The sequence below is a fragment of the Fundulus heteroclitus genome, unplaced genomic scaffold, assembly GCF_011125445.2.
Source record: "Fundulus heteroclitus isolate FHET01 unplaced genomic scaffold, MU-UCD_Fhet_4.1 scaffold_36, whole genome shotgun sequence".
NCBI classification, from domain to species: Eukaryota; Metazoa; Chordata; class Actinopteri; order Cyprinodontiformes; family Fundulidae; genus Fundulus; species Fundulus heteroclitus.
The window spans coordinates 1,255,851-1,272,539 of NW_023396770.1; the positions used below are offsets into that span (position 1 = coordinate 1,255,851).

Consider the following 16,689-nt stretch of genomic DNA (forward strand, 5'->3'; position numbering starts at 1 on the left):
GCTGACACAGCTGAGTCTCTGCTTCTAAGCGGATCAGTAACTCTCATCCAGTCGGGTCTAAAAACATCAGAACGCTGTAAATCCTCTCTGCTGCAGACAGGAAACACCTGAGGCTGAACCCTGACAGCTGGTTCCTCCCAGCAGGTAACCGCTACTAAAGCGTGAAGATCCCTGTGGAGGAGCCTGGACCCACTCTGCTCTACAGAACCAATTTCATCTGGACACATTAGTGGGTTCTCCAGCGTGACGGCCTCTTTCAGCTCACACCACAGCATCTGAACGTGTCTGGGCTTTGACTAGGCCACTCCAAAGCCACTCACAGGTGGACGTGCCGGTGTGTTTGGGAGGAGGGATCAGAACCGGGTCGTTCCAGAATTCCTGGGAAAACTGGACCGAAGGGAAGAAGCTGGAAAAGACCGGCTGATGAAGAGTGACACCTTCTGGTCAGGGTCTGAACTGCAGAATCCTAGAGAAATATAATTTTTAACAAATCTATAAATTATTTTGCTAATTCAGATCAAATATAAGATAAATTATTCTAAGCTGTAAGACTTGGGTGTTATATTTGATTTAGATCTTTATTTTACATTAGTTTTAATCTTCATTGTCTTCAAAAGGTCTAAAACTGCACCTGACTGTAACTAAAGCTCAAAAATAGCCCAAACCTGCCTTAAAACCTCCCAGAGTTCCATCGCTGCAGTTTTAGGTCAGAAACAATCAAATGAGAATCATCGCCGAGCTGGGAGCTAAAGGAGGAACCGTCCAATCAGAGAGCGGGCTCCTGCTTCTCCTCGGTTCCTAGAAACTAGTCATTGGGATGTAAAGGACTCCACCTCCCAGAATGCACCGGTCCAGTCAGACTCAGTGGGACATTTCTTCCAGCTGAGAGGACGGAAATGCTCCTGGCTTTGTGTCAGACGCTGTGGCTGCATCAGAGATGAAGGACGGAGCAACAGTCTGGGACCTCCTCTTCCTCTTCCTCTTCCTCCTCCTCCTCCTCCTCTTCCTCAGAAATCATTTCTGCAGCTCCTGCGGCGTGCTGAACGTCTCGTACACGTTGGCAGCGAACTCCTTCACCTGATCGTTGAGCAGCAGATCCTGAAGGCAAGGCAACATATTTATTTGTAAAGCACATTTCAGCACAGAGACAAAGTGCTTTACATGATTAAAATATAGGAAAATAAAACAGAAAGTAGGAATAAAATGTAGAAACTAAATAAAAAATGGGAGAATAGAAACTAAAAGCAAACATTAAAAACAGCTGGACTACAAAGATGAACTATTGATGTTTCAGTAAAACTGTTTAACTAGAACAGTTAAAGTCCTAAATTAATGTGTTTTAAGGAACTCAGGCTTTGTTCCAGATCAGTGGAGCATAGGAACTAAATGCTGCTTCTCCATGTCTGGTTCTGGTTCTGGTTCTGGTTCTGCAGAGCAGGCTGGAGCCAGAAGACCTGAAGGAACCACAGAAGAAACGACTCGTCCTTAAACTCAAGATTCAGATTCAGGAGGACAAACGTGGTCTGATGAACTCATGAGAATCCAGAGGCAGACAGAAAATAAAAAATAAATAAAATCCTGAAGGTGGAAAAAATAAAAATACTAAACAGACATTTAAGCTGCTAGAAACTCAGTAAGACTGAACTAAATAACCACAGAATAAATTAAAGTAAAACTACAGAATAAATCAGACCAGCTGACGCCAGGCGCCTCCAATCAGCCAGAGAACCTGCTGGACCCAGAACCAGGTTCTGCTGGACCCAGAACCAGGTTCTGCTGGACCCAGAACCAGGTTCTGCTGGACCCACCAGCATCTTCTGTGTTCCTGCATCACGGTCTGGACTCAGGAGTTCAGCCGACAGAACCTTCTTGGATCAAACATCCAGGCCTGAAAGAAGCGGTTCGGGTCGGGAGAGACCGGCTTTGGGCTGAGGTTCTAGAAACGGCGCCGACCGTCACCAGAACCGGAGTGAAACACGGCATCATGCTGTGGGCTCCTGCTGTTCACACAGAAGTGGTTGTAAATTCTGAACAGCTCCAGACACCAGGCGGTTCTGACCCAAAACCATCAGAGAGTCTGCTTACAGATCCAAGCCCGCCACAGACCGACCCGGCAGAACATCTGTGGGCTCACCTGAACACGGCCGCTGAGGAGCTTAGAAACCGGACCGTACAAACAGCACCGGGTCGATGAGTGGTGCTGATCGGGTCCAACCAGACTAAAGCAGAACCACCCAGAGCTTCTACGCTTTAGTTCTGAAGCTGTGCTCGGGTTTGGAGCCGGTTCAGAGACCCTGAAGAATCTGAGATCCACTCCACAGCATCCAGAACCAGGTCTGGACCCGGACCCGTTGGCAGACGGTGACATGGCCACATACGGACCATCCAGACAGAACCCGCTCAGCATCAAGAACCAGAACCAAACCCAGCAGCACCATTAAAATGTCCAATCGCCCTAAATCAGGTTCTTCAGTTCTGGTCCTCCAGGTCCGGTGTTCTGCGGCTTTTAGAAGTCAAATGGCTGAGTCGGCTCCTCAGCACCAGTCGGGTTCTCCAGAGTTCTGCTGATGTCCTGATTATTGGACCAGGGACTCATCTAAAAGCTGCAGGACACCGGACCTGGAGGACCAGAACTTAAGAAGAACCCTGCCCTGAAACATCAACCTTCTAACATCTTCATATCAGATTTGCTGTTTGGATATAAACGATGATTAATGTCTGATTCTGATGAACGGGCCGGTCCGGTTCTGAGGCTCGTCTCTCTGTGTGCGACTCGCTGCCCTTACCTGGACGAAGTGGCTGGGCGTGTCGCTGCAGACGCTGTTAATCTGGCCGTTAACGATGGGGATGATCTTAGCGAGCGGCAGGCTGACCGCAGACAGGCTGAAACGACAGAAAACAGGTCGACCAATCAGATCACTCTAAACCAATCAGATCACTCTAAACCAATCAGATCGCTCTAAACCAGGGGTGTCAAACATTTTTCAGTGTCCTGTCTGGCAATGTGGCAATAATAATTATTGTCTTAATGCCAAAAAGAGCTAATCAGATTTGACTTTCACAAGTGAAGCAGTACTGCTTTTGCCACAGTGCTCCGCTTGATTTATGAATGTGAATAGTTTTATTATGATTCATGCGGGGAATATCTCAAATGATATGGACACTACAATGGGAAAGTAGGAGAGGAAAGGAAGAACAAGAAGAAAAAAGAAAGGGTGAAAGAAAGAGGAGATAAAAGGAAGAGAATGATAAAACAATTATTGAAAAAAACATGAACTTCGTTTATTGAAAATATGCAGTTCCTATATTGTCCACGAGGGGCGCTGTGTTTTAATTAGCAGATTAAGCTTCAGGTGTGGAAAAATTAAAATAATTTCTTAATTTTTATCTGTTTGATGTATTTTGTCATGCAGGACAGTGTTTTTAAGTTCCAAAAAATGTGAATAAATATTTTTCAACATTGTGCAATCACTGTGATCAGTTCTTATGCATACTGCACAAGTAAATGTTTAACTGAGTAAAAGTATTGTTGAAATTGCACATACTTTTCTTAAAAACGCTACGGTTATTCATAATATATTGTGTAAAAGTGAAATTAATTTAATATAAAAATCACTTTTATTAGTTCTATTTAATCTTGCAATGAGTTTACTCGTGTGGCCCTCTTGAGATCAGATTAAGCTGTATGCGGCCCCTCAACCAAAATGAGTTTGACACCCCTGATCTAAACAGTCCAACAACGGCTGAACGCGTCAGACACCGACGGCCCGCTAAGTCTCCACAGAACCTCACTTAGAGAAATAAATCTAAACTCTGCTTCCAAATGAAGGCCAACATTTAGAGCAGCAGTCAGTCAGGGTTACCTGTCGGGTGCAGAGTTGGGGGCGGAGTCACCGACAGGTAGGCGGAAGAACTCGGCCAGGTTGTCCAGGAGACGAGAGAAGCCGCGGTTCAGACAGGTGCTGAGAACTTTACTGAAATCTGGACTGAGGACAGAAACAGAGCAGGCGGCTAAACCTCAGAGCTGCAGGAGCGTCCTGCAGGCCGACACGGGACAGGTGGACACACTTACCTGTCCAGCATGTCTCGGGTCTCGTTCAGCAGCCTGATGGTCACCACGTCGTTTTCCGTCAAGCCGCACGCCTGCAGGGGTGAGAAGACGACAGAGTTACGCCGTCAGGTGGAATTATGGGGCAGCGCCGCGGGTCCACCGGGTCACCTGGTCGGCGAGGGCGTTGTCGGCGTCCGCCAGCATGTAGGAGGACAGCGGGCGGCCCGAGTCCACCTCCACCTCGGCTCGGATCCAGCTCAGCTGCTGCTCCAGCTCCAGCAGGGACAGACTCTGCTTCAGAGACAGCCTGGAGACACACGGGGACCCATCAGAGCGTCTGCCACACAGCCTGCTGGACGTTTGCTGAAGCTACAGAGAGACGGAGACATTTACCCCCCCAGGGAGCTCCGCACCGCCGCCTTCACCCGGGTTATCAGCGCCGTCAGACCTGCAGAGACACAGGGAGGCGTGTGTGGCGACAGAAACCAACACCAGTGCTGCTGAGATGCTGCTGGGTGTGAGGAGCGCTACCGTCTCCCAGGAGATGCTGGATGCTGGACAGGTACTGCTGCTGGACGTCTGGAGGAGTCAGAGGAGCCTGAGGGAGAGGAAGGAGAGCTTCAAACAACCTGCAGCTTCAGCAAATGCTCCTTCCCAGCAGGCCGACTCCATTTTGCTCCTTTAAATTAGGGCTGAACGATTTTGTAAAATTATTTAATTGCGATTTTTTTTCTTAATATTGTGATTTAATGCAATTTTTTTCCCCAGTTTAATTTATCATGTGTTTTAAAATATATACAAACAACAAATCAATTTGTTTCCTCGCCATGTGGATTAGTTGCTAAAAGACCCGCAGCATCTAAACTCAGAGCAGAAATTATTGCGTTCTGCCTACAATATATTTCAATCAAAATTGCAATTTTGACTTTTCTCCACATTAACCACAAGCAACAAAAATGTTCTCTAAAAAAAGATGTTTGTAAACAAGGACTATTTTAAATATGAACTTTTAATGTTTCTATTGATAAGAATATTATTCAAGAGAACAGCTTTTAATTTAATTAGACATCAATCCTTGTTGAACATAAAGTGCAACCAACAAGCAAGTCTATGTATTAAACTGATTGACCTGTACTTAATGCTATGTATGATTATATAAACTCTAAAACAAGTAATAAAATTAGATTATCTCACTGCTGCAACTGTCTTCCCTTCCATGTGGAGGCAAACCCACTTTAAACATTTTACCAACACCTAATGGACGCGTCTAATTCACTACTTGTTACATAGCCAAAAATTGCAGACTCTGCGATTTGGAAATTGCGTTTTTTTAAATCACGATTATATTAAAAATGCGATTAACTGTTCAGCCCTACTTAAAATCTGCCTTCATCATCATTCTGCAGCTTTCTGGAGCTCTGGACTCGTTGTTGACCCGGTAAAGTCATCCAACGATCGTTCTGCTGCCATCGGGTCAGGAAGAGGAGGCAACGGTTCTGAAGGGAAACCCGGACCCACTCCAGCGGAGCTCAAGCTGCTCCGCCACATTTTATCATTTTAGAAAAGAATCCCGACTTTTACAGAGAAAATTTATTTTGACATAACAACATTCTTCATAGATTTATGGCAGATTTTTCTAGAATGAGACAGAATTACTCACAGAACCTGAAGGAAGCACACAGGCAAGAAAAGAGGAATAAAAAGATGTAATTCCTGACGTCTTGGCTGGTTAGCGTTCTCAAACAGGAAGCATTAGGGCTGGACCATAAGTATAACAATATATATTAAAAAAAAGGGTCAATAAAAAGTTCAATAGAATAACAGTTTTCCTTCCTTTTGCGTTCTAGCATGTAGGTTAATATTACATCATTACATCCTCCCAGCCAATCACAGCGCAGACCCAGGAACCAAGCCCCGCCCCTTCACAGAGCATTTGTTCAGAGAGCATTTGTTCTTTTTTTCTTTTTTTAAAAACTTTCAGTTTTGGTAAGAAGTTGGATAAAGGGTTGGGTTTGAATTTAGTATTTGTGTCTGTATCTAAAAACAGGTTGCTAAGCAACAGCATAAAATGGCCAGGGCTGCACTTAAAGTACATGTTTTTAATTTGTTGATCATTATCGATATGGATCAATATGATTTTAATTTTATCGATATGCTTTTTCCTGTATTGTCCAGCCGTAGGAAGGACATCTGTTCTAAACTTTTTTAAGTATAGTTACCAGCCGACCCGGCTTTACTCTGCCTCCTCACTGGCCTCCATGGCCTGCAGGTATTACTGTGAGGCTTAACTGCTCTCTGGTCTCCAGCATCTCTAAGCATAAACGCCCTGAAATGCTCTGAGGTAGTAGAACATTCAGGTAGTTTGCGGCTGACTTTAGGGCTCGCTTTCAGCTCGTCTTCCTCACCGTAACGCTCTTTGCCAAAGAGTTATCCAGGTACAGGTATCCCCCGATGATGTTGAGCTGCACTCTGAGAAGAACAACCAGCATGCAGGTGCTGTAGACGGCCACGATGGTCCGGGTGAAGCCTGAGGAAAAATAAATAAAAAAAACAGCATTTCAGGCGAAAATACCACCTGATTTATTTCAGCGTAAATATGGAAGAGTTCAAACTCTTACTGATGATTTTTAAGTCTTCCCAGATCTCCAGCTTGTTGGCTGGTCTATCAAAGAAGGAGGGACAAACATTGAGGCTTAATCCTTCCTGACTACAGACCATAATGTGGCAGAAATCTGCTCTGACTCTCCTCACTTTGTTTTCAGCAGCGTGGTCAGACTCTCAGAGTTGAGCTGAGTGATGATGGCCTCTCTGAGCGGAGGAAGCATGGACAGCACTGGAAGACACAAAGACTGAGAACTTATGAAACGTTCTAACTCTCCCCTCATGTAAAATAATCTGCACTTCTTACCAGTCATGTTACAGGTTCTCTGGTTGCTCTCGAAGTGGAACTGCCTTCTGGCCTGGGCAATGTACTCGGTCGCCTCCTTCTCCTGGATCTCCCTGATCTTCTTCTGAGCATATTTACCCAGAAAGTAAACTCCTGGTAGGTGAGCAGCAAACAGGACAGAGTCATTTCTCTATTAGCTTTGGTGAAAGTCTGAATAATCCACTCATATATATGGACTAATTAATTAATAAAGTGACTATAATTCACAGCGGTCATGTGTGGTGAGAGAATCATAAAGTTGTGTGTCATCAGCATATGTAGGGTAAGACGTGTTATAGTCATTTATATTTAGCTCAGAGGGGCAGAAACATAAAGAAGAGCAGTAACCCAATGAATGGAGCCTGGAGGAACCCCACATCTGATCTCGGTTTGCTCAGATTTATAATTGCTAAGTGACACAAATTAGTCCCAGTATGAACCAAACTGGCTTCAGCATATCGAGATCAACTGTTACTGAAATATTTGAGAGGATTTGTGTGTCAAATGGATCCAGTTTGCACAATTATCTTCCAAACAACATTGCACAAACAGTAAAATCCTATTAGAATCAACACTGTTTCTGGAATGGAAAAATATTTGTTTTTGTCCTGGGAAGAATAAAGACCTTAAATTGCTAAAACTTACTAAGTATTTGTGATGAAAGTTAAAGACTGAATAACAGCCTTCATAAAACTATATATTAGATATATTAGGAAAAACAAGTTGATTGATAATATTTCTATGGCAATCTTTAGAAAAAGTGTTTTTGTGTCCAAGGTACTAAAGGGAACACCACGAAGTCCAACGAACACGCCTGACAGGGTTACTTTCTGCAACAAGTGTCTGATTTTGGTTTATATAAAAGTATTTTCCATAAAATACAAAGAACAATGACATTTTTTTCAGAACTTTTTAAGCCGAATTAAACATACAGTTACTATGTTGGTTAAAGCCCCTTAGAATATAATCTTCAGTGCGCCTACTCTCCTATAATCCCAAACTAAATCTATTTTAAAGCTGAAATACACGGAGTCTGGCCTGTAGCGGCTGCTGCTAGCATGGGATCAGCCAGCACCCACCTCCGACCAAAGCGCCCGTGAAAATTATTTTCTTCTTGTGCCGTTTGATAAAATTCCAGACAGATGAAAACATCTTCAAAAAGCCAGAAATTTAGATTAATGCCTTTCCGTATTTTAAAGCTGGGCTTTTTATTTTACACACATGTTAGCCTGAGCGTTTCGGACTGCAGCTCGGCCCTAGCATCATGCTAACTGTCAAAGCAGCGCTGACTGAGACAATACATCCGGTTTAGATTTTCAAAATAAAGCGCAACCAAGGCACGGGGCCAATTTCTGATAAATTGTTTTGTTTTTTAAATATCAATGACATAAACTTGATCAAACATCGTGACCCTGACTCTGAGAATTAAATCACACTCAGATTAGCTGAACAAACTGCTGTGTTGCCAACTACTTATAATATATCTCTGTTTATCGTTGCGCTGGCTCAAACGGCCAGTTTCTAGGTTCTATGGTTACCTTGGCAACGCGTCAAAACAACAGATATTAAATAGTTCTCCAAGCCGCTTCTTGTGAAAAACTTTCACTTTTAACCGTGGAAAAAACATTATAGTGTTAATCATTGATTTAATATGTCGTTCTTTCGTAAGTGAACATGGTATAAGCTGGATAATGCCCTTTGACGTGTCCATTATCAGAAATTTATGGACTTTGCGGAAGCAAGTCCATAAATTTCTGATAATGGACACGTCGACAGAAATTATCCCTAACATGTGTCGGAGCTTAAATGTCATATAAGCCGTTAGAACTGTAAATAAGCAGCTTGTTCTTATTTGTTTCAGCGGATTTCGCCGCCATCAGGCAGCTTCACGCATCTGACTTCACGCTGTTTCCGGTTCAGGCGCGTTACGTAAAGACGTCACCTGAACGTGAAGCAGCGTCACATGGACACGGTCCGTCCCATATTGTCGTCCCCGACTGTTAACGTTGAGGATAAAAGTACAAAAATCTCCACTGCTGTTAAAAACTGGACTGTTTGTCTGCTTATAAACGCAGGTTGTTTAGTGACGTAAGACAGCGGCAGTCACCATGGCAACAGAAGAGGGCCGTAAAGATGAGTGCGAGGCCAGTTTTTCTATAAATGATGAAGAAATGAACAAGTGGATGTCGAGAGCTTTTGAAATGGTGAGTCAGTGTGGTTTAACAATTAAAATTATATATAAAAACATTTTAAGTTTAATATCTTATCATTAATTAAGCAACTATTTTTCTGTATGGATTGATGAGTTAAACAGAAAAATTAGAAAAACTAAAAATATTCTCAGGAGTTTCTGTCCTTTCATCATGGGAAGGAATGTCCTCATAACTTTGGGATTTAAAGGATTAATTCACCTCTTTCGTTTTCCTGGGAAAATGGTTAGATATCAAACAGTTGCACTGATTTTAAAACAAAACACATTTAAATATTGTTTCTCTAAGGGTGAAAAATATGCCTCCAGGTTCATATGTACACAGATCCTCACTAACCGGGTTAACCAGTAACCTATACGAGTTAACAGAGTTCCCACTGAGAGCTGTGACAGGAATCAGCTGACCAGTATCACTGGCAGGAAGTCCGTCCCGCAGCATAACTCTGCCCCCGCCGTGCTCCTCAGCTTGACTCCTCCAAACCATAGACATAATATAAGAGTAGACCCCGCATTGACTGTCGCTGCGCAGGAATTACGGGCGCCACCTTGGGGCGGTCGACTTGATACCTAATCCTGCTGATTCAAGCTGACACACTAATGATGCCTCAGCACTGTGCGGCTCATTTTTGTTTAAATCGAGGGATTATTTATGTCAGGGCTCGAGGGATAACTTTCACAAGCAAGATGAAAATACATTGTTTATATTTTTGATCAGAATGTAAGTTTTCTATAGGAGATACAAAGTTGCTGTTAGACATTAGTGAATAAACAGCATATAGATATATATATATATCTATATATATATATATATATATATCTAATCTATATAATATATATATATATATATGTATATGTGTATGTATATATATATATAGATAGATATATATATGTATGTATATCTATATCTAGAGATATATATAGATCTATATAGATATAGATAGATATATATATCTAGATATATACATATATATATATATGTATATATGTATGTGTATATATATATATATATATATATATATATATATGTATATATATATATATATATATTATATATATGTATATATATATATCTATATATATATATATATAGTGAACCCTCGCTATATTGCGGTTCACCTTTCACGGTTTCGCTGCTTCACGGATTTGCATTGATGAGCCGTTCATTACAGTTCTCATCAGGTGGCGTGTCGGTTTATAAGAATCTTTTTGCCCAGAAGAAAAAATAGTGACAACTACCGATAAAAATGTGTTCTTCTCCCGAAAAAAAAACTCACCTGCACCGCGGGCTTTAGAAGAAAAAAACGCTACAGAGCGGAGTCACGGATGCAGCGCCTCAGTCAAAAGAGCAGTGAAATACACACGAGTCACTATTTGTCCTACTGTACTTTGTATTTTTTTTATAATAATTTTTCATTTTCTCCCGTTCTAATCCAATCACTCGGGTCGCGGTGGGCCGCGCTGATCTCCGCAATTTGAAGCCTTCAGTTCGTATTGATTAAAATTATTATTTTACAGCTTATTTGTAAATAATAATAAAAAAACGTTTATATAGTACTTTCATTTATTAAACAAATGCTTGGGCCGGTAAAAAGGTTTTGTTCTATGGTTTCAATATACTATAGTGTATTTAATTGTATATAATAATTGTAAAAAAATAAATAAAGGTTTCTACTTTACAGATTTCGCCCATCACGGGTTCTTTTTGGGAAGTATATGTACATATGTACATGTACAAATGTGTTTGTTTATATAGCAATAAAAAAAATTATAAAAAATGTGTGCGTGGCTGTGTTTTAACACATACATACATCATGTCAGAATATTCTATTACTTTTAACCCCACTAAGATTATTTAAACGCATTGGACCATTTGTTATAATAGCTATAGTTTTAAAGTTTTAAGCAAAACAAATGTGAAAATTAGTTCAACATTAAACGAGTTATAGTTGATTAAAATTGATTCTGCACCTGGTTAACACATTAGACTTAGCGGAGTTGTCGACCGCCCCAAGATGGCGCCCCTAAATCTCGTCAGCGCCTATAGGCGAGAGCGGTCGATGCGGGGTCTACTCTTTATATATGTCTATGCTCCAAACCTCTTTCTTCTTCTTCTTCTTCTTCTTCTTCTTCTTCTTCTTCTTCTTGTGGCCAAACAGCTCGATCTTTGTCTCTTCTGACCATCAAACCTTTAGGAAGACGTCTGGCTTTTCAGCTGCCGGTGTCAGTCCAGCGTGAAGAAGATGATTTGGAGCCGTTTAGCCTCTGCTCTGACTTCCTGTCCCTTTTAGAACACATATTAAACTGTTATTGCTTGTTTTTAGAGCGCTTGCTGACCTGGCTCCTCCTCACTAAGCTTCCATGTGCCGGCAGTCTTCCAGTTTCCACGCTTTTCTGAGCTCTACCAAGCAGCAGGTCCAAACGGCGGGCTGAACGGGCTTCTTCAGTAGCAGCACCAGGCTCTGGTACCGGCTCCCTCTGGATCTACGCTCCAGCTCTAAGTCAGACCATAAAACTCGCTTTTATCAGCGAGTAATACCCTGAGATTCTGTTCCTGATTTCAATCTTTCAATCTGCTCTGATGGTTCTATGATTTGTTTAGTTTGTCTCTGTGTGTTTTTAATTGTTTTAATAGAAAAGTACTTTAGCCAGCTTTATTGGCTGAGGAAAGGGAAGTCTAAATAAAGGGCTGATTGATTTTGAAGCTTCTTTCTTTGTCAGCGCCTCTAAGTGCTTGGTGACGTTAAGCTGGATCTGCTGTGGGATCCTCCAGAAGGTTCCCCACCAGTTTGTTCCCACCAGGAACCCAGCAGACTTCCTTAAGACTTCTGGTTCCTAACCGGTTCAAACAAAACATTAAAAGCTCAAACTAAATATGATATTTCTGCTCCTGATGAGTGGATTTCCATTTCTATTTATTTATTTATTTTTTTGTGGTTCCTTTTCTACTGATTTCTGTGCAGATTAGATTTTAGCTCCTCATCCTTTTCTGTTCTGTTTGTTGAGAGATTTCGCTGCCGTGTGAATGAGCCGGTGCCGGTTTGACGGCTGCATGTGGAATCTGTGTCTGCAGGCCAGAGACGCTCTGGAGAACGGAGAAGTGCCGGTCGGATGTCTGATGGTCCACAGAGACCAAGTGGTGGGGAAGGGAAGGAACGAGGTCAACGAGACAAAAAACGTAGGAAAACCCCGAGGAGAAAAGATTTAGACAACTTTATTTGTCATTTTGTATATATGTACAGAGTGCATACAGAACGAAATTTCGTTGCATACAGCTTATAGGAGTATAGTCAGATTCCAGGTGGAATAAGGCAACTTTACAATATAAAGTGCAGCAGTGATCAAATGTAAACATGTAAACCGTGCAGGAGAATGTTCAAAGCATTTTTAGTGTGCAAAATAACGGTGCAAAAAGGTATTTGTGCAAAAATGCATTTCCGTTTAGTAAATGGAAACTAAAAGTTTGGCAGCATTGGTAATGCCAGATGTTTAGAGTAGAAAATCGTCCCAGAGGAGTTCCCGCTGTTCTCCCCTGACTTCACTTGTCTCTATGAAACGCTGTCAGGCGACCCGTCACGCTGAGATGGTTGCTGTGGACCAGGTTCTGGACTGGTGTCGCCATAACAACCTGGATGTGCGGAGCGTGTGTGAGCGCACCGTCCTGTACGTCACCGTGGAGCCGTGCATCATGTGTGCTGCAGCGCTGCGCCTCATGAGTATCCTGCCTGAGTGTGTGTGTGTGTGTCAGTGTGTGTGTGTGTGTCAGTGTGTGTGTGTGTCAGTGTGTGTGTGTGTCAGTGTGTGTGTGTGTGTGTGTGTGTGTGTGTGTTGGTCCTTCACCGGCCCGCAGACATCCCGCTGGTCGTGTACGGCTGCAGGAATGAGCGTTTCGGAGGCTGCGGGTCGGTTCTGGACGTCTCCTCTGCAGACCTTCCTCACACCGGGACGACGTTCAGGGTGCGTCTCTCCAGCTTTTTAGCTTAGATGTTCAACTTTTTAACTCAGTTAAATTTTACTGGTATGGCGGAAACTCACAATGCATTTTATCCGAAGGCTCGTTAAGATTTAGTTAATTGGCTGCCTGGAAAAGTCTGGAATTGGATCTCAGTATTTTCCAGGTCTGGAAAAGTATGAAGAGAAACAATAAAGGGATAGAAAATATTATTACATCTAGATCCTTCCTTCCTTCCTTCCTTCCTTCCTTCCTTCCTTCCTTCCTTCCTTCCTTCCTTCCTTCCTTCCTTTATCCTTTCACCTGGCCTTCTTTCCTTCCTTTCCTACCTCAGGTCCTTCTTTCCTTCCTTTCCTATCTCATGTCCTTCCTTCCTTCGTTCGTTCCTTCCTTCGTTCGTTCCTTTATCCTTTCACCTGGCCTTCTTTCCTTCCTTTCCTACCTCAGGTCCTTCTTTCCTTCCTTTCCTATCTCATGTCCTTCCTTCCTTCGTTCGTTCCTTCCTTCCTTCCTTTATCCTTTCACCTGGCCTTCTTTCCTTCCTTTCCTACCTCAGGTCCTTCTTTCCTTCCTTTCCTATCTCATGTCCTTCCTTCCTTCGTTCGTTCCTTCGTTCGTTCGTTCCTTCCTTCCTTCCTTTATCCTTTCACCTGGCCTTCTTTCCTTCCTTTCCTACCTCAGGTCCTTCTTTCCTTCCTTTCCTATCTCATGTCCTTCCTTCCTTCGTTCGTTCCTTCCTTCCTTCCTTTATCCTTTCACCTGGCCTTCTTTCCTTCCTTTCCTACCTCAGGTCCTTCTTTCCTTCCTTTCCTATCTCATGTCCTTCCTTCCTTCGTTCGTTCCTTCCTTCGTTCGTTCCTTCCTTCGTTCGTTCCTTCCTTCCTTCCTTCCTTCCTTCCTTCCTTCCTTTATCCTTTCACCTGGCCTTCTTTCCTTCCTTTCCTACCTCAGGTCCTTCTTTCCTTCCTTTCCTATCTCATGTCCTTCCTTCCTTCGTTCGTTCCTTCGTTCGTTCGTTCCTTCCTTCCTTCCTTTATCCTTTCACCTGGCCTTCTTTCCTTCCTTTCCTACCTCAGGTCCTTCTTTCCTTCCTTTCCTATCTCATGTCCTTCCTTCCTTCGTTCGTTCCTTCCTTCCTTCCTTCCTTTATCCTTTCACCTGGCCTTCTTTCCTTCCTTTCCTACCTCAGGTCCTTCTTTCCTTCCTTTCCTATCTCATGTCCTTCCTTCCTTCCTTCGTTCGTTCCTTCCTTCGTTCCTTCCTTCCTTCGTTCCTTCCTTCCTTCCTTCCTTCCTTCCTTCCTTCCTTTATCCTTTCACCTGGCCTTCTTTCCTTCCTTTCCTACCTCAGGTCCTTCTTTCCTTCCTTTCCTATCTCATGTCCTTCCTTCCTTCGTTCGTTCCTTCGTTCGTTCGTTCCTTCCTTCCTTCCTTTATCCTTTCACCTGGCCTTCTTTCCTTCCTTTCCTACCTCAGGTCCTTCTTTCCTTCCTTTCCTACCTCAGGTCCTTCTTTCCTTCCTGTCCTATCTCATGTCTGTCTGTCCTTCCTTCCTTCCTGCCTTCCTTCGTTCCTTCCTTCCTTCGTTCCTTCCTTCCTTCCTTCCTTCCTTCCTTCCTTTATCCTGTCACCTGGCCTTCTTTCTTCCTTTCCTACCTCAGGTCCTTCTTTCCTTCCTTTCCTATCTCATGTCCTTCCTTCCTTCGTTCGTTCCTTCGTTCGTTCCTTCCTTCCTTCCTTTATCCTTTCACCTGGCCTTCTTTCCTTCCTTTCCTACCTCAGGTCCTTCTTTCCTTCCTTTCCTACCTCAGGTCCTTCTTTCCTTCCTGTCCTACCTCAGGTCCTTCTTTCCTTCCTTTCCTATCTCATGTCTGTCTGTCCTTCCTTCCTTCCTTCCTTCCTTCCTTCCTTCCTTCCTTCCTTCCTTCCTTCCTTCCTTCCTTCCTTTATCCTGTCACCTGGCCTTCTTTCCTTCCTTTCCTACCTCAGGTCCTTCTTTCCTTCCTTTCCTATCTCATGTCCTTCCTTCCTTCGTTCGTTCCTTCGTTCGTTCCTTCCTTCCTTCCTTTATCCTTTCACCTGGCCTTCTTTCCTTCCTTTCCTACCTCAGGTCCTTCTTTCCTTCCTTTCCTACCTCAGGTCCTTCTTTCCTTCCTGTCCTACCTCAGGTCCTTCTTTCCTTCCTTTCCTATCTCATGTCTGTCTGTCCTTCCTTCCTTCCTTCCTTCCTTCCTTCCTTCCTTCCTTCCTTCCTTCCTTCCTTCCTTCCTTCCTTCCTTCCTTCCTTCCTTCCTTCCTTCCTTCCTTTCCTTCCTTCCTCCCTCGTGTCCTTCTTTTTATCCTTCTTTGTGTGTTTCCTTCCTTTCCCTTGTCTGTCCCTTACTTCCTGTCTCCTTTCCTTCCCTCCTTTCCTTCCTGAGGTTCTGGGGTGAAGATCTTTGGTCCTGTCAGACAGGAGCGTCCACTCTTTGTGTTTTTAGTGCGTTTCAGGCCTCAGAGCGCAGGAAGCTGTCGAGATGCTGAAAACTTTCTACAAACAGGAGAATCCAAACGGTAAAGAAAACCAACTTTTAACTTTTTGAACATGAAAACATTTTTTTTCTACAACTTTGGTTTCAGTTTTAATTCTGCTAATTTATTCATATTTTTTCTGTACATTATTTTCTTGGATGTAAAATAATTAATCAGCTTCTGTTATTATAGCCTAATTTAAAACGTGCCTGATTTATAGTTTTATTCATAGTCTTCCTGAGTCTGGGGAAAGTGACATGTGACCTTTGACCTGTTGTGAAGCTTTAAATTCAGGCAAAGCAAAGTCTGACTTCCAGGGATTAAAACTTGTGTTTTTTTTATTTAACCTCTAAGAACTGAGAAAGGAACCAGCAGTAAAGTGTCGGGGCTGAGAAGGTTCTGGATTAGTTCTGGACTCACACTTCAGCACTTTCAGTTCACAGTTGGACATTTCTGAAGATCAACTTTCTGTGTGAAATATATTTAATTCTAAGCTTCTCTTCATTTTCAGCGCCGAACCCCAAAACAAGGAAGGACTGAGCCGAACAGAAGCCATCGTTTTCTGGCTGACCTTTAAAGTTTATTGTATTTTTTTTATTGTTGTATTTTCTAAAATAATAAAAAAGAGTTTATATATTTTTTTAACAACCAAGTTTTCCGTTCTTTATTCTTCTTTTAGCTTTCGTTGCCGTTCTATGAGACGGCCAGCAGGGGGAGCAGCTCAGCTCTGACTGAAACCGGACTTTCTAGGAAAACCCTGAAATTGGAGCGTTTCTGGGGCGTTGCGTGAATATTTGACCCAGCGTGGCACATTTTAGAAGATTTTTGAACGTTTAATAGCTTTATTCCTTGTTGTGGATTGTGACACTGTGCTGATATGTGTGGAAAACACCTTGAACACTGTTGTGCACCAAGTGGGGGACTATAAAGAACTGAACAGATCATTCTGACCTGATTGAAAACCTCTAAGATCATCTGATCTGATTTTTGTTCCCCAGTACTTTGTGTTTTCATTACAGTTTTAATTTAAACAACTAAGATGTT

At 42.7% G+C, this 16,689-nt stretch overlaps 2 protein-coding genes across 2 annotated transcripts; one reads left to right on the plus strand and one right to left on the minus strand.

Moving 5' to 3' along the window:
• Positions 1 to 559: 559 nt before the first annotated feature.
• pex3 (peroxisomal biogenesis factor 3) lies at positions 560 to 8,272 on the minus strand. Its single transcript, XM_036130504.1, has 12 exons — positions 8,057 to 8,272; positions 6,960 to 7,091; positions 6,803 to 6,884; positions 6,670 to 6,713; positions 6,457 to 6,578; positions 4,583 to 4,649; positions 4,445 to 4,499; positions 4,220 to 4,358; positions 4,073 to 4,143; positions 3,864 to 3,986; positions 2,787 to 2,883; positions 560 to 1,098 (listed from the first exon to the last, which is right to left on the minus strand). Exons 1-12 carry the CDS (start codon positions 8,127 to 8,129, stop codon positions 1,015 to 1,017), a joined length of 1,089 nt encoding a protein of 362 aa, XP_035986397.1. The 5' UTR covers positions 8,130 to 8,272; the 3' UTR covers positions 560 to 1,014.
• Positions 8,273 to 8,935: 663 nt separating this feature from the next.
• adat2 (adenosine deaminase tRNA specific 2) lies at positions 8,936 to 16,287 on the plus strand. Its single transcript, XM_021322481.2, has 6 exons — positions 8,936 to 9,181; positions 12,257 to 12,361; positions 12,749 to 12,899; positions 13,034 to 13,140; positions 15,615 to 15,687; positions 16,157 to 16,287. Exons 1-6 carry the CDS (start codon positions 9,086 to 9,088, stop codon positions 16,183 to 16,185), a joined length of 561 nt encoding a protein of 186 aa, XP_021178156.2. The 5' UTR covers positions 8,936 to 9,085; the 3' UTR covers positions 16,186 to 16,287.
• The last annotated feature ends 402 nt before the right edge of the window (positions 16,288 to 16,689 follow it).

Coding starts and splice junctions, on each gene's coding strand:
- adat2 (XM_021322481.2), top strand. CDS start 9,086: ATGGCAACAGAAGAGGGCCGTAAAGATGAGTGCGAGGCCAGTTTTTCT. Junction 12,362..12,748: donor AGGTCAACGAGACAAAAAAC/GTAGGAAAACCC, acceptor AAACGCTGTCAG/GCGACCCGTCACGCTGAGAT. Junction 15,688..16,156: donor CAAACAGGAGAATCCAAACG/GTAAAGAAAACC, acceptor CTTCATTTTCAG/CGCCGAACCCCAAAACAAGG.
- pex3 (XM_036130504.1), bottom strand. CDS start 8,129: ATGTTTTCATCTGTCTGGAATTTTATCAAACGGCACAAGAAGAAAATA. Junction 7,092..8,056: donor CACGGGCGCTTTGGTCGGAG/GTGGGTGCTGGC, acceptor CTCACCTACCAG/GAGTTTACTTTCTGGGTAAA. Junction 3,987..4,072: donor ACCCGAGACATGCTGGACAG/GTAAGTGTGTCC, acceptor TTCTGTCCTCAG/TCCAGATTTCAGTAAAGTTC.